Source organism: Fonsecaea nubica (genome assembly GCF_001646965.1).
Source record: "Fonsecaea nubica strain CBS 269.64 chromosome Unknown Scaff12, whole genome shotgun sequence".
Classification (NCBI taxonomy): domain Eukaryota; kingdom Fungi; phylum Ascomycota; class Eurotiomycetes; order Chaetothyriales; family Herpotrichiellaceae; genus Fonsecaea; species Fonsecaea nubica.
The window spans coordinates 485,408-508,924 of NW_019173685.1; the positions used below are offsets into that span (position 1 = coordinate 485,408).

The 23,517-nt window shown below is 51.5% G+C and overlaps 6 protein-coding genes across 6 annotated transcripts; 5 read left to right on the plus strand and 1 right to left on the minus strand.

Moving 5' to 3' along the window:
- Positions 1-198: 198 nt before the first annotated feature.
- AYO20_02860 (hypothetical protein) lies at positions 199-11,794 on the plus strand (the record flags this gene model as incomplete). Its single annotated transcript, XM_022641164.1, has 3 exons — positions 199-256; positions 321-5,258; positions 5,316-11,794. The coding sequence occupies 3 exons, from the start codon at positions 199-201 to the stop codon at positions 11,792-11,794; spliced, it is 11,475 nt and encodes a 3,824-aa protein (XP_022503039.1).
- Positions 11,795-12,920: 1,126 nt separating this feature from the next.
- On the minus strand, positions 12,921-15,128 carry AYO20_02861 (hypothetical protein; the record flags this gene model as incomplete). Its single annotated transcript, XM_022641165.1, has 2 exons — positions 12,921-14,983; positions 15,032-15,128. The coding sequence occupies 2 exons, from the start codon at positions 15,126-15,128 to the stop codon at positions 12,921-12,923; spliced, it is 2,160 nt and encodes a 719-aa protein (XP_022503040.1).
- A 388-nt stretch (positions 15,129-15,516) lies between these two features.
- AYO20_02862 (hypothetical protein) lies at positions 15,517-16,440 on the plus strand (the record flags this gene model as incomplete). The annotated part of the gene is made up of 1 exon (XM_022641166.1): positions 15,517-16,440. The coding sequence occupies one exon, from the start codon at positions 15,517-15,519 to the stop codon at positions 16,438-16,440; it is 924 nt and encodes a 307-aa protein (XP_022503041.1).
- A 392-nt stretch (positions 16,441-16,832) lies between these two features.
- On the plus strand, positions 16,833-17,788 carry AYO20_02863 (hypothetical protein; the record flags this gene model as incomplete). Its single annotated transcript, XM_022641167.1, has 2 exons — positions 16,833-16,863; positions 16,911-17,788. 2 exons carry the CDS (start codon positions 16,833-16,835, stop codon positions 17,786-17,788), a joined length of 909 nt encoding a protein of 302 aa, XP_022503042.1.
- A 772-nt stretch (positions 17,789-18,560) lies between these two features.
- AYO20_02864 (hypothetical protein) lies at positions 18,561-19,733 on the plus strand (the record flags this gene model as incomplete). Its single annotated transcript, XM_022641168.1, has 1 exon — positions 18,561-19,733. The coding sequence occupies one exon, from the start codon at positions 18,561-18,563 to the stop codon at positions 19,731-19,733; it is 1,173 nt and encodes a 390-aa protein (XP_022503043.1).
- A 1,231-nt stretch (positions 19,734-20,964) lies between these two features.
- On the plus strand, positions 20,965-22,791 carry AYO20_02865 (hypothetical protein; the record flags this gene model as incomplete). The annotated part of the gene is made up of 1 exon (XM_022641169.1): positions 20,965-22,791. The coding sequence occupies one exon, from the start codon at positions 20,965-20,967 to the stop codon at positions 22,789-22,791; it is 1,827 nt and encodes a 608-aa protein (XP_022503044.1).
- Between the last annotated feature and the right edge of the window lie 726 nt (positions 22,792-23,517).

Genomic DNA, 23,517 nt, shown 5'->3' on the forward strand with positions numbered 1-23,517 from the left:
TCAGTTGCGTTGCACACCTCCAGTAGCGACTCTTTTACTCCTGCGCTCTCAGTTACATTCGCCGAGGTGCAAATGGGCCTTTGCAGAAGCGAACCCTAATGAGGCCGCTCAAGCGTTGCGATACACCTCTCTCCTTACGCCTAGCCGACTCTCTCACTCTCTGGTGAAGTCGGGAGGTCGACCCAGAACGACGACAGCATGGATGCCTTTCAGAAGATTGATGTATACGCCGCAAGGCTCAGTGATCCAAAGATTGGTAAGTCGCGTGTCCGCCGCAAGCACCTTCCAGGATATGCTGTCTGACTTTGACATTGTTCTAGACACACGGACAAAATCGAACGTGGCGACAGAACTCCGCGACTCTATCGAATCTTTGTGCACCCCGTCCAGTGTCTACACAAAGTTCTTGACGAAGTTATGGCCTGTCTTCAAGAAGATCCTAGAGGGGAAGCCAGATCTGAACCCGACCTCCTTCGAACATATCCTTCGGAATCAGATTCTCGAGATCCTCCATAGATTACAACATCAGCTGCACGAGGTTGAACCCTTTGCTTTAGACATGGTGGAAACGCTGATGGAGCTGGTTAGGGTGGAAAATGAGGATAATGCTGTTTTGTGTCTGAAGACGATCATGGATCTCGAGCGTCACCAACCGAGTGCCACTGCTTCAAAAGTCCAACCCTTCCTTGACCTCATTCAAGAGATGTTCGAATTGATGGAACAGGTGGTCCGCGACACCTTCGATTCTCCCGGGCCGCATCACCAGGCCTCATCTTTGACGACCAACCCTCAAAGCCAGACCTTCCAGTCCCCGCGCCCTGGCTCTCCCGCCACGACGGTGTCCGACCCAGGGACGGAAAAGAAAGAACACGCACCCCTGGCGAAGGGTATGCAGTCCTTCAAGGTTCTTTCAGAATGTCCTATTATCGTCGTGTCTATATTCCAAGCGCATCGAACTTCAGTTGCTGCCAACGTCAAGAAGTTTGTACCTTCTATAAAAGGAATTCTCCTGCTTCAGGCCAAAGCACAAGAGAAAGCACACGCGGAGGCTGCGGCAAACAAGACTATATTCACCGGTGTCAGCAAGGAAATAAAAAATCGTGCTGCCTTTGGTGACTTTATCACCGCCCAAGTCAAGACGATGAGTTTCCTGGCATACCTTCTCCGGGTATATGCAAACCAGCTGACAGACTTCTTACCAACTCTGCCGGGTGTGGTTGTCAGGTTGCTAAAAGACTGCCCGAGAGAAAAGTCCGGCGCGCGCAAAGAACTGTTGGTTGCAATACGGCACATCATCAATTTCAACTATCGCAAAATCTTCTTGAACAAAATCGACGAGTTGCTAGACGAACGAATCCTCATCGGTGACGGCCTGACCGTATATGAGAGTATGCGTCCACTAGCGTACAGTATGCTTGCAGATCTCATACACCATGTGCGGGACTCGTTAGAGCGCAATCAGATACGGCGGACGATCGAAGTGTACACGAAAAACCTTCACGACAACTATCCTGGTACAAGTTTCCAGACGATGAGTGCAAAGTTGCTGCTCAACATGGCCGAGAGCATCACCAAACTGGAGAATAAGGAAGAAGCGAGGTATTTTTTGATTATGATTCTCGATGCAATCGGCGACAAATTTGCCGCAATGAATTATCAGTATGAGAACGCTGTGAAGCTGAGCCGCCATTACGGAGACAAATCCAAGGAGAACCAAGCGGAGACATACATGGATGACAAAGACGAGGTTCCGGACTGGGACGCTGTGGACATATTTAATGCCACTCCTATTAGGACGTCAAATCCGCGAGAGCGAGGTGCAGACCCAGTAAACGACAACAAATTCCTCTTCAAGAACCTTGTCAACGGGCTCAAGAATATGTTCTACCAACTGAAAACCTGCAACCCTCCAGGACTGAACGTAGACCAAGCAAGCATTCCGATCAACTGGAACGAAGTTTCCTTCGGCTACAACGCTGAAGAGACCCGCGTGGTCACCAAGCTCTTCCACGAAGGAGCTCGCGTTTTTCGCTATTATAGTGCAGAAGCGCCAGTGCCGGACATGCAATATTCCTCCCCGGTGGACTTTATGGCAAGCCACTCAATGGCACAAATGACCAGAGAAGAAAAGGAATTGTTAGAGAGCTTTGGGACGGTATTTCATTGCATCGATCCAGCCACCTTCCACGAAGTCTTCCAAGCCGAGATTCCTTACCTGCACGAGTTGATGTCTGAGCATACGGCCTTGCTTCATCTGCCTCAATTCTTTCTTGCCAGCGAAGCTACATCACCAGCATTTGCAGGGATGGTTCTTCAATACCTCATGAACAAACTTCCCGAGGTTGGTTCGTCAGACATTGTCCTGTCGTCGATATTACTGAGGATGTTCAAATTGTCATTCATGGCTGTTACGCTTTTCTCGACACACAACGAACAAGTTCTGCTCCCACACATCACGAAGATCATTACACAATGTGTACAGCTGTCGGTAACGGCAGAGAAACCCATCCATTACTTTATTCTTCTTCGATCCCTCTTTCGAAGTATTGGTGGTGGACGCTTCGAACTCCTCTACAAGGAAATCCTTCCGCTTCTCGAAATGCTCCTCGAAACTTTCAACCATCTGCTCCAGGGCGCCAGAGACCCTCATGACCGAGATTTGTACGTTGAGTTGACTTTGACTGTGCCGGCGAGACTCAGTCATCTGTTGCCGCATCTCAATCACTTGATGAGACCCCTGGTTGTGGCTCTTCGAGCTGGCCCGGATCTTGTCGGGCAAGGATTAAGAACGCTCGAGCTCTGCGTTGACAATCTTACAGCAGATTATCTAGATCCAATCATGGCACCAATCATGGATGATCTGATGACTGCCCTGTTCGAGCACCTGAAGCCTCAACCCTACCAACATTTCCACTCCCATACGACTATGCGCATTCTTGGTAAACTCGGTGGACGTAACAGGAAATTTCTGAATCATCCCCACCGCCTGGCTTATCGGCGCTACACTGACGACGAGCCTAGCTTTGATATTCGACTCATCGACACGAGCCGGGACCGAGCGTTTCCGATGGATACTGGCGTCGACCTAGCCATTAGAAAACTTACTGAGACAACGAAGAACACGAATCCGAAGGCTCTGGATCTATATTACAAGGAGCAATCGTTCAAGTATATCAGCAATCAAGTGAAGTTGTTCATAGGCCAGGATTACCTCCCTGACGACTTCGCAACTCTTCTCCGACTTCAGGCAAATGACCTTCTGGCCCGACGCTTCCAGACATACGCTGATATGTTAGCCGATAACGAATTTGGTAAATCGGTGCACAAACGCCGAGAGCAAGAGGAGAATTTGAAGAAGCTACTCAAGGCCTGCTTCAGTGCAACGACTGTTCCGGATCTGAAACCGCAAGTGGAAGTTTTCATTCAGAGCATCTCCCGCCATTTCACTCTCGTGGAACTTGGTCAGGCTCTGTGTGACGCTGGCCGAAGAACGAAGGAATTTGATGTCAATCTCGGCGAAGGCGCGGTCCATCTTAGCACTCGCATACTAGCCGACGTGATCTGTGATTGTCTGGCTTCTGACAATATCTTCATCCGTGAGGCTGCGGAAGCATCAATGCTGGCTGTTGTGGATACGGCTCGTACTATCTTTGGGAGCGAGGAAAAGGTCGCGAAACTTCCATTTTTTACACATCTCACCCAGACATTCTGCCACAAATGCCGTGAAGTGGAGTGGTTCACCAAGGCTGGTGCGACTTTGGGAATACAAATTCTGGTCAAGAAGCTGGATCTGGGCCAACCCTTCCTCGCCAGTAAGCAACTTGAGATCATCAAAGCTTTACTCTTCGTGATCAAGGACACGCCTCAAGAAGTTCCAGCGAGCACTCGGATCACTGCCCAAGAGACGCTGGAATTCATTCTTCGGAAATGCTGCGCCGGCCAGACTCGAGAGATGCTCATGAACGAGAGGAGCACTATCCATGCTCTTTCTGTGACCTTCAGTCTCGAGCTATCCCACATGAATACACATGCGCGTGAGACAGCGCAACACGCGTTCTCGGTGATGGCAGAGGTTGTGGGTCTTGAGGTACATGAGCTGATCGACCCAGTTAAGGAAAGATTCCTGCCTCCGATCTTCAACAAGCCGCTTCGAGCCCTTCCGTTTCTTTCACAAACCGGCTTCATCGATGCAATTACATACTGCCTGAGTTTGGGTCATGATCTTGTCCCGTTGAACGACCAGCTCAACCGGCTTATGATGGAGTCGTTAGCGCTCGCCGACGCGGACTCTGAGATCCTTCATCCCAAACCAGACGAATACAACAACGCTCAGTTGATTGTCAATCTCCGGGTTTCATGCCTGAAGCTTCTTTCGATCGCGATGAGCTTGCCCGAGTTTGCGACCGGACCACAAAATTCCAGCCGTGCCCGCATCATCACCGTCTTCTTCAAGCTCCTTTACTCCAAGTCACCCGAGATCATCGAGGCTGCTAACGCCGGTCTGAAGGAGGTACTGGTCCAGACCTCGAAGCTCCCTAAAGATCTTCTCCAGAATGGACTGAGGCCTATCTTGATGAATCTCCAAGACTCGAAGCGTCTCACGGTCGCAGGGTTAGAGGGTCTTGCGCGATTACTGACTTTGTTAACCAATTACTTCAAAGTCGAGATAGGTGCTCGATTGCTGGAGCATATGAGAGTGATCGCAGATGAACAGCTGCTGCAAAAGGTCTCCTTTGGCCTGATTGAACAAAACCCACAGATGAAGATCGTTACGGCGATATTCAATATTTTTCACTTGCTTCCCCCTGCGGCCACCAGTTTTATGGGAGACTTGGTAAACAGCGTCTTGGACCTGGAAGCAAAATTACGCCGTACAGTGGCTAGCCCGTTCCGTGACCCGCTCATACTCTATCTCGACAAATATCCGAAGGAAACATGGTCGTTCTTTCAATCGCGCTTGCAGGAGGAGAAGTACGGCCGCTTCTTTGCGCAGATCCTAGGCTCAGATTCCAGCCCAGCTATTCGTGAAGTTGTCATGAACGACACTGAAGCGTTTATCAAGGCTGCGTTCGACGTCGAGGCCATACCAGAGCGCCATACCGCGGCGATCAATGGCATCTACATAGTGCACTCAATCTGCACGTTTGAATCCGCTAAATACTGGCTGCGTGATCAGGAGCAGCTCAGGGACAAGGTTCTAAGTGCTGGTCAGGAAATCGAGGGTGAACTACGCAAAGATCAGCTTCAACCTTCACAGCGTCTACGGGCAGAGCAAAGTGGAGATCAAGTGATGGATATACTGACACAATATCTAGCGTCATCGCCAGACGATCTCAACTTCGTGATCGAAGTCTTCTCTTCATCTGCACAAGGCACGATAAAGACCCCCCTAAAACTGATGAAATATATCTTTGACTCCATCATTACCGATGAATCTGCAAGCCGCAGGTACAATATCATTGAGCGGTGTCTGGACGTTTACTCTCAAAAAGCTGAATCCTACAAGGTGAAGACGTTCCTGTTGCACAACGTGGTCAACCCAATCATGGCAAGAGACGTGCAGAATACTCGTCAGGAGAATAGCAATGCAGCTCCACTAGCAGACAGCAAGCTGTTCAACCTGTTTTTAGAGCGTCTATGGAAATCGGCCACTCCCGATGGCAGCGACGACTCATCACAGCCAGGTGTCGACCATACTCGCATGGAAGCACTGCAACTCTCTGCATTCATTCTGAAATATCACAAAGATGCTGTTTCAGAGGACCGGAAAGATATCATCAAATATTCCTGGGGACATATCAAACTGGAAGACGTGATCAATAAGTACGCAGCGTATGTCCTGATATGCTACTTCATCCGGTCTTACGACACACCCCCAAAAATCGTGGTCCAGATCTACAATCAGCTCTTGAAAGCTCACCAAAATGAAGGCAAAGCATTGGTCACCCAAGCTCTGGAGGTGTTGGCTCCGGTACTGCCTGCGAGAATAGGCGCCAGTGCCAATGCCCCTGGAGACAAGAGGACGCCTTCGTGGGCTCGACTACCACGCAAGATCTTGAATGAAGAGACAGGTAATTTACAGCAGGTCCAGAGCATTTTCAACTTCATTGTGCGCCAACCGGATCTCTTCTACGAGTCGAGGGAGCTCTTTATCCCGACAATGATCCAAATGCTTAACAAGCTTGCCCCTCCACCAAACCCTTCGAATGAGAACAAAAAACTTGCCTTGAATCTTATTTCTCTGATACAGCAATGGGAAAGTCGACGTGTTTCACCAGTATCGCCTCCTCAGACTGGAGCCGACTTGACGCCTACACGTAAGAGAGATCACGCTGGTGACCAGAAGCTGGGCCCACCAGCAAAGGAGAAGGCTGAATACGTGATTCCAATTGAGCTTCGCGTGGCTGTGGTCAAGTATATGATCAACTTCATCACTACTTTGCCCGAACGCTTTCCCGCCCCGGCTGCAGACCTCAAGGCTAAGACCATGCAAAAGGTCCAGCAGCAGGCCTTATCAAACGACATGTGCAAAAAGGCCGTTCAACTACTCCGAGATCTTTTGGCACCGAATCTATGGACAGATGTTGATGTTGGTCTCTATGAGAAACTGCTTGATCCAATCCTGAGTGGTGAAAAAGCAGACAAGGCAGAGGACAAGCAATTGACATGCATGATCAACGCCCTGCAGGTCATGCGAATTCTGCTAAGCACTAAGTCGAACGAATGGATCACTGACCATATGGAAAAGATCCAGAAGCTGTTGGAGAAGCCACTCAAGATGGAAGAGCCCGAAATCCAGGACTGTTTGCATCAAGTGACTGACGACGATAAGTCTCTTCCGCTGGTTCGACGTGTTCTCGAGGCAATTCCGGCTCAGAAGACGGATGATGCAGATGCAATGGACTTGGATACCCCACCTTCAGACTTTCCGACTCGATACTCCAAGATCATGGTCGGTGAAGCTTTGTCTAACGGCAGTTATGTCTCGGGTATAAACAACCTGTGGACTCTTTCATTGGTACGACCAGCCGATGTTGATGACCATATCAACGGAGCGATGAAAGCTTTGCAGCAGAAACTGGCGAAAGAGCACATCAATGCGTATGTGATCCCGCCTGGGCCTCCTCCCCAAGGCTGGCGTCTTGGTGAACCCTTGATGGACCCCTACGACTTCGCGCTGGGTGTTGACCTCATCAAGAAAACTATTGACATTCTGTCGTCCCGAATGGGTGAACTCAACGAGCAGCGTCGACCGTTTCTCAGTGTCCTTGCCTCGCTTGTTGAGAAGTCGTTCAACGTGGAAATGTGCAGCAAAGTGTTGGACATGGTAGAGAAATGGGTCTTTAACTCAACCGAGCCATACCCAACACTGAAGGAGAAGACGGCAGTGCTGCACAAGATGCTCATTTTCGAAAAGTGGCCCAATCAAAATCTACTTGAGCGCTTCCTTGAACTCGTCTTCAAGATCTACGATGACCCAACCGTTACGCGAACGGAGCTGACAGTGAGATTGGAGCATGCTTTCTTGATCGGAACTCGTGCAAAAGACGTGGAGATGCGAAATCGTTTCATGAACATATTCAACCGTGCCTTGTCCAAAACTGCCAGCTATCGACTGAACTACGTGTTGACACTGCAAAACTGGGACACGCTTGCCGACTCATTCTGGTTGAAGCAAGCTTCGCACCTGGTCATGGGCTCTGTTGAAATGTCGATGCCCGCTCGCCTCCATCCAGAAGATGTCCGCGTTTGCCCCCTATCTCAACTCTTCAACGCCAATCTTGTCAGCGCCGATCAACGAAAAGACGATCCAATCATCGAGGACAGCCTTGACGCTCTAGTTGCCGCGCAACGTCGTTTCAATCAAGAAATCCATGAGGTCAAAGTCCGTGACCTGCTCGAGCCCCTTATTCAGCTGCAGCATATCGATGACAATGTTGCCTACGATGTCTGGGTCAAACTGTTCCCACTTTGCTGGTCTGCCCTGAACAGGGACGAGCGTCTTGACCTCGAGAAAGGCATGGTGACCCTGCTGACTCGAGAATATCATCAGAGACAACTTAACCTTCGTCCCAATGTCGTTCAAGCATTACTGGAGGGAGCGGTGAGGGCCAAACCAAGGTTCAAGGTGCCTCCTCATGTCATGAAATTTCTGAGCCGAACATATGACGCGTGGTACACTGCGCTTATCTCCCTAGAAGAATCTACCGTTGACCCATTGATCGATACGCCGGCGGTTCGCGAAAGCAACCTGGATGCCCTCGTGGAAGTCTATGCTGGCCTCCAAGAAGACGACCTATTCTATGGAGCGTGGAGAAGACGGTGCAAGTTTATGGAAACCAATGCTGCCCTCTCATACGAGCAGCACGGTATCTGGGATAAAGCGCAACAACTCTGGGAGTCAGCCCAAGTTAAAGCACGTACTGGCGTTGTGCCGTTCTCCCAAGGAGAATACTACCTTTGGGAAGATCACTGGATGATTTGCGCTCAGAAACTCCAACAATGGGACATTTTGGGCGAATTCGCAAAGCACGAGAACTTCAATGATCTTCTACTCGAATCAGCCTGGAGGAATTACGAAGCTTGGTCCGGCGAAGAAAACCGAAACCAGCTGGATGCGATGATCAAGTCCGTCTCCGACGCTCCAACACCTAGGCGAACCTTCTTTCAAGCATTCATGGCACTTCTACGATACAGTTCTAAGCAGATGTCGCGTTTGGAGTTCCAGCATGTTTGTGACGAAGCCATTCAGCTCTCTATCCGCAAATGGTATCAACTTCCCAAGCGTATCACAAATGCTCACATCCCCATTTTGCAGAACTTCCAGCAGTTGGTCGAGCTTCACGATGCTAGCGTTATTTGCGATAGTCTCATGGGCACCAACGAGCGTAATCTTGACAGCAAATCACAAGAAGTCAAACTCCTCCTGCAAGCTTGGAGAGACCGGCTACCGAACATCTGGGACGACATCAATGCGTGGCAAGACCTGGTCACCTGGCGCCAGCATGTTTTCCAGCTTGTGAACTCGACGTACTTACCTCTTCTCCCTCAAGGCGGTAACAACGTTGGCAACAATTCATATGCCTTCCGAGGTTATCATGAGACAGCTTGGATAATAAACAAGTTTGCCCACGTCGCCCGAAAACACCAGATGCCTGAAGTGTGTATCAATCAGCTGGGCAAGATCTACACGTTGCCCAACATCGAAATTCAAGAAGCCTTTTTGAAACTGAGAGAACAAGCCAAATGCCATTACCAGAATAAAGCCGAGCTGAATAACGGGCTTGATGTGATTAACAATACCAATCTCAACTACTTCGGCGCACAGCAAAAGGCCGAGTTCTATACGCTGAAAGGCATGTTCCTGGCCAAGCTTCAGCACGCAGAAGAAGCGAACGAAGCGTTTGGTGTAGCTCTCTACTATGACCTTCGACTTCCGAAAGCATGGGCAGAATGGGGCCAGTATTCCGATCGCAAGTTCAAGGAGAATCCATCCAATATCGAGGCTGCCAGTAATGCTGTCAGCTGCTACCTCGAAGCGGCTGGGCTTTATAAGAGCGCCAAATCAAGGAAGATGCTTAGCCGAGTATTGTGGTTACTTAGTCTGGATGACGAAGAGGGACACATTGCTAAGGCATTCGAAGACTTCAAAGGCGAGACGCCCGTCTGGTACTGGACTACGTTCGTGCCTCAACTACTCGGCAGTCTCGAGCACAAGGAGGCACGCCTTGCCAAATCGGTGTTGGTGAAGATCGCCAAAGGTTTCCCCCAGGCACTGTTCTATCACCTGCGGGCGACAAGAGAAGATTTCTTGGGCAAGAAAAAACAATACGAGGCCCAGAAAGCCAAGCAGCAGAAGAATCAGGAAGAGAAGAAGGAATCCGGGTCACGACCAGGCACGGCCAATGGTGAAGCCCAGACCAATGGGTCATCGTCTCCCAAACCTAAGCAGGAGCCAGATGCCGACAACGGCGAGGCGAATGGTACCGAAGCCGGTAAGAAACCTGAAGAGCCCAAGAGGCCATGGGACTACACCGACGAGATCATGGCTGGCCTGAAGACTGCGTTCCCCCTCCTTGCGCTTTCAATGGAGACAATGACAGATCAGTTGTCGAAGCATTTCAAGTGTCCGCCAGACGAGGATGCCCATCGACTTATCGTTGCGCTGTTGAATGACGGACTGCACTACATCAGCCGGGCACCCATGACTTATGCCGAAGGGGCCAAATTGCCGCCTCAGACGGAAGCCAATGTTGCGCGATTCGTACAATCTGTTCTCCCAGCACACATCCGCAAATCATTTGAGGCGGACTTTGTCCAAACCAAACCGACCATGTATGAATACATCCACAAATTAAGGAAGTGGCGAGACAAGTTTGAACAGAAGCTCGATCATAGACAGCAGTGGGCTCCCCTGGAGTCCTACAGTCATCATCTGAGCGAATTCAAATTCCTCAAGTTTGACGACTCGGTGGAAGTCCCTGGACAGTATCAACAGCACAAAGACAAGAACACCGATTTCGTTCGTATCGAGCGCTTTATGCCGACAGTTGAGCTTGTCAGGGGCAACAGCATCTGCCACCGCCGTCTAACAATTCGTGGCCATGACGGCTCTCTGCATCCCTTTGCCGTTCAACATCCAACAGGTGGCAAAGTCCGTCGCGAGGAGCGCATCGTACAACTGTTCCGGATCTTCAACCAGACATTGTCAAAGCGCAAAGAATCCCGGCGCCGAAATCTGTACTTTCATTTACCCATCTTTGTGCCGATAGCACCGCACATTCGCCTGGTGCAAGACGACGCCTCATATGTAACACTTCAATCCGTGTATGAAGACCACGTCCGCAAACTTCCTCCCAACACCATGTCGCGGGATGAACCGATCCTCTTTGTCCTCGAGAAATCACGCACCATCGCCGAGCAGCAAAAGACAAGTCCCAGAACACCTGAGCAGGTTGCCATCATGAAGACTGAGATCTTCACCACGATCCAGGAGAGGTGGGTTCCAAATACCATCGCTTTGAAGTACTTCCAAACGACCTATCCATCTTTCGAAGATTTCTGGCTCTTCCGGCGGCAGTTCAGTTATCAATTTGCGGCCACCACGTTCATGACATATGTAATGCATATGTCTGCGCGGTATCCAATGAAATTCTCCATCTCGAGAGCCACTGGAGATATTTGGGCATCTGACCTATTGCCTAACCTCAATTCGAGTCGAGCATTGTTCTACAATCCTGAACAAGTGCCCTTCCGCTTGACTCCAAACCTGCAGACACTCATGGGCCCCCTGGGTGTTGAAGGGATCTTCACAGCAAGTCTAATGGCGATCGCACGCTGCCTCGCTGAGGGTGACAACGGATACGAAATGGAGCAGCAACTCGCTATCTTTGTAAGAGATGAGATGTACAACTGGGCTGCTGGGCGGCCTCAATCTAGTGGAAGTGGTGGCCAAGGAGGAGATCAGAAAATGGAAGGGTCACATTTAAGAGAGCTAGTGGCTATGAATGTCGAGTTCATCACGCGGCGTGCGCTCACATTGGCGAAGACGCAAGGCAGTGTCGGTGCATCTTCGGTTTCTTCAGGGACACAAGCTGCCAATACCAACGGCGCCGTCTCTGGCGCAGAGGGAAGTGCAAGCGGTGCGGCGGCCGCGGCATCCACAGCAAACGCGATTCCCACTGGTGTCACCGGCGTCCTACCTGCATGTCAGAACGTGGTGGATCTGGTCAGCAAGGCGACTGATCCTACTCGACTCAGTGGGATGGATGGGTTATGGATGCCTTGGCTGTAAAATACAATATCTGGGACACGAAGGGCAGGGGAAAGGAAGTTACGGCGGTTCACTCCAACGGTGATTTCAGGAATTGGTTTATTCGGGTTCATGCGGCGTTTCTGGACGGGCATGGTGTCAATTCGACGCATTGACGACTTTTCGCTGGGCCGGTGGTTTCTCTGTTCTTCGGAGTCCGGCTCGGGAGGATGGCAACTCGAAGCATGATGCCTCGAGGCACGACAGTCCAAGGGCATACAGGGAATCAAACGATGTGGTCAGGACAGACGATATTTCATCCATCAGCGGGGCGTTTCAGGCGAGGCGGTATCTGTCTTTTCTATATCACCACCACCACCATCATCAACATCTGCACAACTCCCCTGATACGCCTTGATATATCCACAAACCCTCGCCGTCTGAAACGAAAGGCGAGGACAGGAAAGGAAATGACTTTGGGGGGATTGTGTGCAAAGATATCGATTGTTTGGCAGACGGGTGAAGGCCCTTGTTTCTACTTGTACTGGATTATCACCTCTTTCTAGGCCTGTACAGTTTCTTTTTTTCTTTCTTTCTTCTTTCTGGCTCTTTAGCAGAGCAAAAACCAAAACAGTTCTTTAGACCTAAGGCCAATGACCGACAGACAGACAGACTATTCATGATTGTCCACTATGTTCATCAAGGCGTCTACCCACTGGGTTGCTAATCATGATCACGGCGTCTATCCGACGTTGTTCTGGCTAGAGAGTCATACTTTTCCCACGTCGATTGACCCTTTGGGATATTAAAGGTATTCACACTAAGTGTAGAGGTCGCCTGGCCCTTTTGCCCTATCCCGTTTTTCTTCATCCTGGACCTCAATTGCCAGCTACCCATAGTGTCGTCCAAGCCGAACCCAAATTCTGTACAGGCGAATAGAAGCAAGTGGTGACCCATGGAGACCTGGACTCGTCACAGGGGACCTGACCTTTCGAATACAAAGGCCCAATGCAACAATGTCCTCAAATTCCCTTGGTCCTTGTCGTTAAGAGTCAATTGACTAATTTCTGTTCGGGAGAGCTGTTTGCGAATCGGCAGAAGTTACAGGCTTGACTTCCCCATATTGTTATCGGCCACAATCGAGAGATCCAAAGACGACCATTGGTTGTCATCGTACAGATCTCAGTGCAGCATCCAGAATCTCATTCGCATGCCCGTCCATTCGTTGTTCGATCTTCCGTTCGTTACTCATCTGCTCTGTCGACGTGGTAGGCGCAACGGCCTCCTTACCTCTTCGCTTTGACCTTGTTCCGATTCTTGACACAGGCGCAGACGCTCCTTGCTGTATTGTGGCTTCGAGGTCGTCAAGTGGCTGATCCTCTTCCAAGGCCCAGAACTCCAGCGCCCGACTTAGCAATGTCCTGGCGACGCCACCGCCACCAGCATCACCACCGAGAACGCGTACAGCCTCATGAAGGGCCATGACCGCTTCTTTCGTGTGGCCGACCATGCTAAGAAGGACCAAGCCGCGACTGGTGTGAATGCTTCCAATGAGATTGCGCTCGTCGTAACCACTGGCTGCGCCGCTAGGGCTGAGGCCTGTGCTGGTGCCAGCCAGACTGAGATGGGCAAAGGCTGTCATTCCACGTCCTGGCTCGTAGGCTGATGCGGGAGCTGCCCCGCCAGTGGCTGTTCTTAAGCACTCGTCAAATTCGGCGAGCGCCTCTTCAAACCTTCCCATTCGCCTCAATGAGTGTGCTAGATTTGCCCTTGTGGCAACCCATGCAGTCATGTTGCATCCCAGATCCGAGGCCAGTTCAAGGGATTTGTGAAAAAGTTTTGCAGCAGCAGGGAGGTTGGACTGGTGGTACAATATGACGCCGATCTCATTGAGCACTAGGGGGTCGCCACCCAGACTGGCAGTATTATTGAATATCCGGTTGGCCAAATCGTCCTCCGAGCCTGATTTAGGGGTGCCGCTGCTCATCTGGAATGCCGCAAGGCAGTATTCCCAAGCCAGCTGCATATTGTTTAGAGCCAAATGCTGCATGCCTAGGAACAGCTGGGGCAGGTGGCTCCCCTGAAATAACCTTGCTGCCGTCGAGTAGGCTGCAATGGCCTGATCGTGCTCGCCCTCGGCCGCAAACGTATGGGCGAATCCTATCCATGCAGCAGCGGAGTGCGGGTCCATAAGGGATGCCTTTGAAAAGAATCGGCGGGCCTCAGGAATACGGTATGTTGATAAGTAATACGTGCCTATGGCCAGGTAGGTGTATGACTCGTGAGGAGCGTGAGTTGCCAAGGTGTGTGAAAGATGGAAAAGAGTATTGTGAGATCCTGTCTCGTACAAAACAGCGAGGTGTAAGGGATACAGACGTGGACTGTGCCCAAGCGAAGCATTGGTGTTGCTCGAGGTTGCGTCACCCAAGGCATCAGAGCTGTTTTGCGAGTTGAGGATACTCGTTGTGATTGCAAGCGCGTCGTGAAAACGGCATTGGGTGTAAAGTGTCTCTGCTCGAGTCAGAAGCAAGTCTGGATTGGACGCCAGGTTGTAGTGGGTTGAGAGAGTCTCGGTGGCGTTGGCAAGGGTCTCGGGGGCCGAGTACTTGGACAACCGCGTCGTGTACAAAAGCTTTGTAAAGTGAGCGGCTTCCTGAGCCAAGGACTGATCTTCGATGCGTATCGAGTCGAAATCGAGTTCTTCGAGGAAGGCCAACTCCTCGGCAGGGGACATGAGAGAGTTCTTCATCAGCTGATCAAAGGCTTCAAAACACTGCACATCTATTCGAACGGCATCCTTGTAGCAGTCTCGTGCCCGGTCAAAGGCATTGCGTTTTGCGAAACACAAGCCACGAAGATAGCACATGCCCGCCTGGAATTTCAGTTCTTTCTCTGATTCTCTGTCACGTTCTCTTTCTTCGCTGAACTCGATCCTGTCCCGCTGGGCTCTCGCTCCTCTTTGAGTGATATTCCTTTGGGAATGGCCATTGATGTGTGCCAATTTTCTTCTAGCATTGTGGGAAGTAGTGATCAAGTGAGTTGGATTTTCCTCGCCGAGTATGCCCAGTGCTTGGTCATATCTGCCTTGCTTGACGTAGCAATGAGCGGCCAGGTATCGACAGGAGAGACTTCGATTGATCAGATCCTTTCGAAGAAGCAGAGCCAATGCCCGGGTGAAGTTATTGTGGCCGAAGTGGACTTGAGCTAGCCAGAAGGCGTCGGCATCATTGTCTGGACACGTTAGGTCTGGTCTCCGGTCTAGTGACTGTACTCACATACTGGTCAGGGCAAGAACCTTGTCTCCAATATAGATAGCCGCATCATGCTGACCCTTGTTGAGAGCGTCTTGCCGCCACGTTCGGAGGTATTTGTCCATTGTTGTGGTGAATAGTTGGTGTGAAGGATATGTGAAGATGCATCAGTATTAATGGGGGTAGGGACTGAAGAGTGAAGAGATAAGAATGAGAACCAAGTCATCCAGTAAGAGCACTTGCTCGGGAATGTTCTTTCCAAAATATCATTCTGCCCTGAGGATATTGCACCTCGTGAAGCGTAACTGCGTCGACTGCGGCACAAACAATCGCCATCCTTTCAAAGGGCGAGTGCGAAACGTGGGGCGCCGAACAAGTCAAACTCCGATTGGCTGGTTTTACGGGTCGCCCGCGCTCCCTCCAGCTGCCGCCTGTGGCGTCTGATTTATTATATTCTCTCACCCACTTTCAATCCTCCCAGGCACCTCACATCCTCTCCAACAAGTCGTCAACATGTCGGAACGAAAGGTTCTCACCAAGTACTACCCTCCAGAGTTCGATCCCTCCAAGATCGCCCGCACTCCTAAACACCTCCGACCGACTGGGCCCAAGACAATCCCCGTCCGCCTCATGGCTCCCTTCAGTATGAAATGCACATCCTGCGGCGAATACATATACAAAGGTCGTAAATTCAACGCCCGGAAGGAGACAACCGACGAGAAATACCTGACTATCTCCATCTACCGCTTCTACATCCGCTGCACCCGGTGTTCTTCCGAGATCACTTTCAAGACTGACCCGAAGAACATGGACTATACCTGTGAACGAGGGGCAAAAAGAAACTTTGAGTCATGGCGAAATCCCGAAAATCCAGAACTGAAAGAGACTGATGAGGAGCGTTTGGATAGACTAGAGAGAGAGGAAGCCGAGGAGGAGGAAAATGCGGAACGAAACGCCATGGAGGAGCTGGAGCAGAAGATGGAGGAGAGCAAGAGGGAGATGCAGGTCGCAGACGCCCTCGATGAGATCATGCAGCGAAATGCACGGATAGAGCGCGGCGAAAAGGGTGGCAAAGAGGACGAGGCCCTGAATCAAGTGAGAGATCTTCAGAGAGAGGAGAGAGAGCGACAAGAACGGGAGGATGCCGAAGCTGCCCGCAAGGCATTTGAAGCTGCCAACGTCGAAAGGACGAGGCTCGAGGAACAACAAAAGGCAAATGGCCAAAGTAATCACGTTGCACATGGGGAATCCGACGAACCACATCGACCTGCGCAGCCGCCTCCGTCATTCGAGAGGGTTAAAAAGATCAAGAAACCTCTGGTGCCCGGACTGGTGCGCAAGGCCGAGCCTATGACAGCATCAAAACAACCCCCTGCACCAGTTCCTGTACAACCACCTACTCTCGGCTTGGGTGGTTATGATTCTGACGAAGACTGAGATCGCCGGGATCAGGCTTCCTGCAGAGCTTGGAGGTCAATCTCGTCTATTCTCCTGGTCCCCAAGTCTCCCCACACACAGCTGCCAGGGAAGACTTTGGCGAAATCTACCCCATCAAAGCTACAATTACGACATATAGTCTGCACTTGCCACGTCACATTCTCTGATCCTCGACACTGACTGGTGTGTCTTCCTACGCTGCAGTATAGCCTTATCGGTCTGCAACTCTTTATTGGCCATGACCCCGATCCTGTACAACCCCGGGAGATGGAGTCATTTAACAATATGTTTGCGCCAAGCTGGAGAAGATGGATGAATTGGACAGCTGGGAGGAAATGGCGGCTGATACAATTGCCTTTCTACTGCCCAGCTTGCTACCCTGATGAGAGACCATGGCCATAGCAGAGAAGGATGTCTGGTTGAGTAGGCATGTCTATCACTCTTGAGTGCGAGGAAACTAAAATTGGCAGTCACCGGTTGCTCTTCTGGATTGGGCAAAGCTCTTGCGGAGTACACCTACAAAGCAGGCTCCCTTGTTGTCGCCACTGCTCGGAAGCCCGAAACCCTCTCATATCTTCCCGACACTCCGAATGTCCTCAAGTTATGCCTTGATGTTACTTCCAAAGAGCAGGTAGCGCAGGTTGTCCAGGCCACCGTTGACAGATTTGGCGGTCTAGATGTTGTGGTCAACAATGCAGGATATGGCGTGACTGGTGACACTGAAGTTCTCCCCGACGCCGATGCACGGGCACAATTCGAGACCAACTTTTGGGGTGCCGTCAATGTGACCAAAGCGGCTCTTCCCATCCTACGAGAAGTCAATCCGCCTGGAAAGGGTGGCCTGTTTATCCAGATCTCATCTGTGGGCGGCAGGGTTTGTTACGCCGGTTCGGCGTACTACCATGCCAGCAAATTCGCTTTGGAGGGGTTCACAGATGCACTTGCAAAAGAAATGCACCCGAATTGGAACATCAAATTCACTATCATCGAGCTGGGTGCTGTGGCAACCAACTTTCCACAGAATATGGTCTTGCCTCCACGGCATCCAGCTTATGAAGACCCAGCTTGTGGATATAATGCCGTCAGAGCCTACCTCACCACCGCATCAAACGCTGTGCAATGGAACGATGCTGCAGTCTGTGCTCGAGTCTTGCACGACCTTGCATGCAAAAGGAATGACATTGCCCCACCGATGAGACTCGCCCTGGGTGCCGATTCGTGGGCCGTCGTCAAAGCTGAGCTGGAAGGTATTATGAAGGAGCACGAAACATGGAAGGCCGTGGCAGAGAGTACTTCTCACACCGAGAACCAGCGAGCAACGGAGTTTTTGCTCAAGTCGGTGCGCTAGGATCACTGATTAGAGGCTGGGTCATCCTTGGTGTCGGGATGTTGATGTCGCATACACGAGGACATGATTGCCCGAAGACATATCAAGTTGCCTTTCGTCCCCAAGCCTTACTTTGCGTATTACAAACTCTCGTTGGAACAATGTCCTTGCTGTAAAGTCCGTCGATGACGGCTCAGATATGGTGGTCTGATGTGCCACTTCGATGGACTATTTGCGTCGTGTAGGCGCCAGGAGTTGCGGATTGGACGCACCAGCGACTTCATGGTACCCTGGCAACGTACTGGATCTATCCCGCTGAATTCGTACCGCCCAAATCACGAGCTTCTATTCTTGACCTCGTGGCGCTTTTTAGCTTCAAAAATACCAACACGAGCGCGCACTCTTGATTGGTCTGTTATTTCCACGTTGGAGCAACACATGAGAAAAGAGCCAATGTCAACCTAAGCGCCCATATAGGCTGATCGCTTTGAAGAACCCGGAGATTCAGCCGTTACCGAAAAGATGTAGATCTGATCGCCTGTCGCTAGGGACTCTCCAAAGAACCAATCATGGCAGCAGGCAGATATTAAACATGCCATGAATAGCACCACTGGCTGTTTTACCAACTCATCCCTGCATGCGGAGTGGGAGCATTCAAAGACACAGGTCGAAGGCAAAGGTATATAGAGAGAATCTCCAGCATTCGTGCTCCCTCAAAAGCACCACGAAACAGGTGGTTTATGGTCGAAACTACCCAGCGGATCACACTTTTATACAGGTCGAGACAATCACAATGGCCAGTCAGGCAAGCACTCCATCCTCTATCAGCAGTCAGTACTTGCCGATCAAGGACATCCAAAGCTCTGAACATACGCACTCCTTTGCCTCCTTGTATTATCGGCAACACACCTTGGTGCCTAACAACATAAATGTCGAAGAGAATCAACTTTCCGACGAACGCTGGAGCAGACACGCCTTTAGCATGGGTGTTCCCTTCAACGACATTCACCGACCCCATCCAGACGCCCGGAAATTCGCCCAGAAGATGCAAAGGAAGCCTAGGTTAAGCGATAGGCGATTGACAGAGTTGTTGCTCCCGCTCATTCAGACAGCAATGAAGTCGTCACGGGGATTACACGTCGAGACTGATGCGACATTCCACCCGGACGCTATGCCCAAGGGAAGTCCAGCTGGATCCATCTCACCCAGTCAAACACATCACTGGAGCATGCCACTCCCTACCCCAAAGCCTAATATCACCGTTGGTTTCAGCCCCAAGAGCTTCACCATGCGCGAGCTCGAATTGCAGGACGGTATCATCTCGGACTCCCACGGCGAGCCTTGTAATCTAGCCAAAATCTCTCGACCCATCCGTGGGAGGGATACATTGTTCTGGCCGTTTTTCAACGTCGAAATACAACGAGAATCCTTGACGGCCGCTCAGAACGCAGCAGCAGGTTCTGGGTCAACCTGCAACCACGCACTCGCACTTCTCGCAGAAGCCGCAGATGAGCCTCTGCTTCAAAGCCGGGGAAGAAACTTGTTTTGGCAATCAAGACGGGCTGTCTGTTCATTTTCTCTCTCGATACACAACAGTTCAGGGGAAGGCGGCAAGATGGCAACACTGAACCTCCACAGCTCCGAGGGAGGACTTTGCCATACAGCGAGTCCGATCCGAAATTACGATCTTTGCAATGAGCGAGATGTGGAATGCCTGCTATCACGGCTAGTCAGCCTGTTTGTGTGGGCGGAGAACTGTCATCTCCAGCAGATCTTCACTCTCCTCGAAGCCCTCGATGCACTCGTCCGGCTAGAACCAGGAAGAGAGTATCTGTCGGACAGCTTCCCACACGAGTCAATGGATACCGTTACCAGCACTCCAGGCCACGTGAGCCCTGCAAAGAGCAAGTTCGAGATGGTCAAAAGTGTACTTGCAGAGATCAGTCCGAAATGGATACGGGCGTAAGGGTAGGTCTCGGGAACGAGTGTACGGGGATTGTTTACAACAGCGAATTGAGAAAAGAGTATGATATGATACTTAATGAATGAATATAATGATACAAGCACAGGGGAAGACACCACGTCTTGTCGTGTCTTGACACCACCATCACAGCTATCGGATTCCGTCTCTATGTTCTAAGAAGCTGGTGCCCCTGGGAATATTCGCCCTGTGACAAAGTGCTCGGTGTCGCACGATGGCTTCTTGACATTCTGAGTTACTCAAGCTCATGAGCCTTTCGGCTGAGAAGGCGGTGTGATCGTCGAGAGGCTGCAGAGACCTGTACTCGCACACTGGGTAGCGATGTAAATAGCCAGCCGAGGGGTGGGGTTTGAGTACATTGATTGGCTGCCTTAGCGCTGTGGATATGGACTAGACCTGATTAATATCAAGCGTGAGTATTTCAACCACTAATACCTTCATCACTGTTTCCCCTCATATCCACTTCCTCTACCACGATATCTTTATCACTTGCCTCGAAGCGCCGAAACCACCACCATCAACCAGCTTTACTCCAGGTTCTGTTTCCACACACAGGGGTCGACAACAAAGCGGACTCCCCTCTCCCACGTCTATTCCTCTTCCAATCACCTGAAACGCGGACCTTCCCCAGACCCAATGCTAGCTGCAGGTGCTCCTTGTGACAGCCCTTCCACCTGCGACCCGACGGTCGAGTCTCCTCTCTACCAGAGCCGCCCTGGGCCACGGAAACCGAGTGCTAAACATCTTTTGGCCAAGCGACGCGGGCCATAGTCATAAAGCGAAGCCAACGAGGGCATCTGATCTTCCCTGTTCCGTCTAGGACAACGGACGCCAGGGGGCCTCTTGGGACGGTACGAATATGTAGGAGTTCCAGCCACCGTTCAGTCGTGCAACGCATTAGCTCCCTGTGCTCTCTTGTATTATAACTTATGTTTCCCTCCTGTGTGGTGAGTCCGGAGCTTCAAGTCGTGCGCGCACCTTGTGCTCTGGCATTTTCCTCGCTATATTTTCATTTTCGGTGTTCAACGCGCAAGTTTCCCATGTCCAAGTAATAGTCGTTCTGCTGTTACACTACTTCCAATGCATCATACCCAATAGCCGTCTTGTTCATTCCCATTTTGAACTGAAGGAGCAGTGAGCTGCCGTTGAAACGGCACTTGCTTGATAAACCAGAAAAGCCTGACTTACGACCGTGACAAGTTAGTGGAGACGAACAATGTCCTCTACAAGCGGCTCATCAAACTCCTCGCCCTCTCCAGGAGGTCTCCCACCAGCGTCCTATGACGGCAGCCATCTGCCGTGGCGCACTTTCCGCCAAGAGGTCCTAGCACCACACCAAATCCATGTGCTCGACACTGTGCCGAAGGACCGCATCCCGGCTGCTTTCCTCAAGATCGTCGAAGCTGCCAGCCAGGATGCAGGCCGGTTCGACAACCAGAAGAACTGCTTCTGGAACCAGGTCACCGCGGGACGAGGATTCGGACCGTCGCCGATATTCCCTCCAAACCTCCTCCCTCCGTTGACGAGCGACTTTCATTCGAGATGCATGGTCCCCTTCTTCGGCAGCCGCGAAGCTCTGCCGGAACGAACGATAAATCACCCGGCACCGTTTTACGAACTGTCGGTTCCCCGTCCAGGTCTGGGGTGCGGGTTTTCCGCCGCAGCCTTCACGGATGAAGAGTTGGCCGTCCTGCCTCAGTGGCTCCAGGCAACGGGCACAATAGTCCATTTCGAGACGGGGTACATCGCGCCTGGGGCGTCGCTGTACTGTCCCTTTCTGACCTTTGAACGGGCCTATGGGAACAAGCAGCAGCGCGTGGAGTCGGCAAACAATCAGTGTGCGATTGCAGGCGCATACAGCACGCGCGCATTGCAGATGTTGTACACGCGGGCGCGCAAGGACTCGAGCGAAAATTCACCCATGAATCTCGGTGAACTGCCGGTCTCTTTCTCGTGCACCATCGACAATAGTTTTGCGCTGCTGAATCTGCACTGGATCGATCTGGAACAGGGACAGGCTTACTGTATGGCCCCGCTCTGCCAGTTCGACCTGAGCAAGGACGTGCACTTTAGCAAGTTCCTGGTCTGGACCCAGGCTATCGGCGATTGGGGTCTGTCTCATGTCCTGCCGGCGATCAAAGAGGCGCTCGGACGCCTGCAGCAGCCTGCAAAGGGGACTCCAGTCGCCGTTTGCCAGCCGGATTACAGCACTGGACCAGGAAGACTGCGGCTGGACACCGGTCCGGGGATCATGAAGGACGAGCTCCTCATTTCGTCCCTGAAGACGACCTTTGAGAACATCCCCTGGCGCTTCGAGGACGAGGGCTTCTCGGGCGTCTCGTCGTCGACCGCGTCCTGGGGCTCGCCCATGGTGTCCGAGAACACCTTCCCCAAGGTCAACTACCCGACCGTGCCGCCAGCGCGGAGCAACATCAGCGCTCCCAATTCGTCGATCGTGGCTCGCAAACGCTTGGGCGTGTCACGCAGCCCGGTCACGCCGCCGCCGGCATATCTGCAGAACCAAGACCTGGTGTGGCAGAAGCGGTTTAATCTGGCTATGGAAGAGATCAGGCAGCTGCAGACGCAGATGCAGGCGTTGAAGACGGAGATTGAGGAGTGCAAGCGTCCGTCGTCACGGGAGGGTCAACCGAGTCCCACGTCGGAATCTGAGCCACCAGCAGCAGCAGCAGCAGCAGCAGAAAATCAAGAGCAAGATCAAGAGCTCGAGTCAACCACGCCCAAAGTACAAGATCCACCCCTCACCACCTTGACCGCTCACAAGGCTTCACCGTCTACCACGGACGTATCCGCGGCGATGACCAGCCCGTCGCCGATGTGGCAATGCGCCACGATCGTCCTATCGAGCCATTTCCTGGCCTCGTTCCTCCCCAACATGACCGTGCGGCTGCTCGCTTATGGCTGCGTCACAAACGCCTTTGTGCTGGCGTGTTTGACACCCAGGTCCACCGTGGTCGGGATGGCGACACTGGCGTCCGCGAAGTTACCGGCCTTTCCGGGCTGGAGGCGGCGAGCGACGTCCTAGACTCTGGAGTCTAGAGTCGAACTGGGCGGAGACTGTCTCAGTAGCCATTGCATGAGTTTGGGATTGCAGCTGCAAAAGTCCGTCGATTCTCGATGTCGATGTCGATGTCGATGTCGATGTATTCCAGCGGAGTTATTGAGAACAGTGTATCAGGCCAGAAACGCGACACTATCGAAAGCTATTACAAGGATGAAATGAATTGGATCTTGCTGAAGGCTATCAGTGCAACTATCTCATGAGGAATTGAAAAGAAAATCGTTATTGTCGTTGTGGATGTTTCCCTTCGATAGGGATGTCTATACCCCCCGCCCACCGATAGGGAGAATGGGCAGAAACGTGTATTGTGCGGCGTCATGGTTATGTCCCCTCGAGCAGTGCTGGATGAGGCAAGGTTTTAGCACGGAAACCGAGATATGTGGGGATGGGTGTACCTGAGGTAATCGGTTGGTGGCATGGCAGGCATTACATGGCATGGACTTGTACTTGTATAGCCCGCTATCGTATCGTATCATACCCACTAGGTAGGTACCTAGGTATCATAACGGGAATTGATGAAATTACCTGACCAGAGCCTCTTTTCCTTATGCCGAGGCGGGTAGTGTCTGACGTCCATGTCAGAGGAGAATACATTTGTGGCAGAGGACTAGGATATTATCCTTTTCATGTGGATAGGAGGAAGAAGAAGAAGAAGAAGAAGAAGAAGAGGAGGAGGAGGAGGAGGAGGAG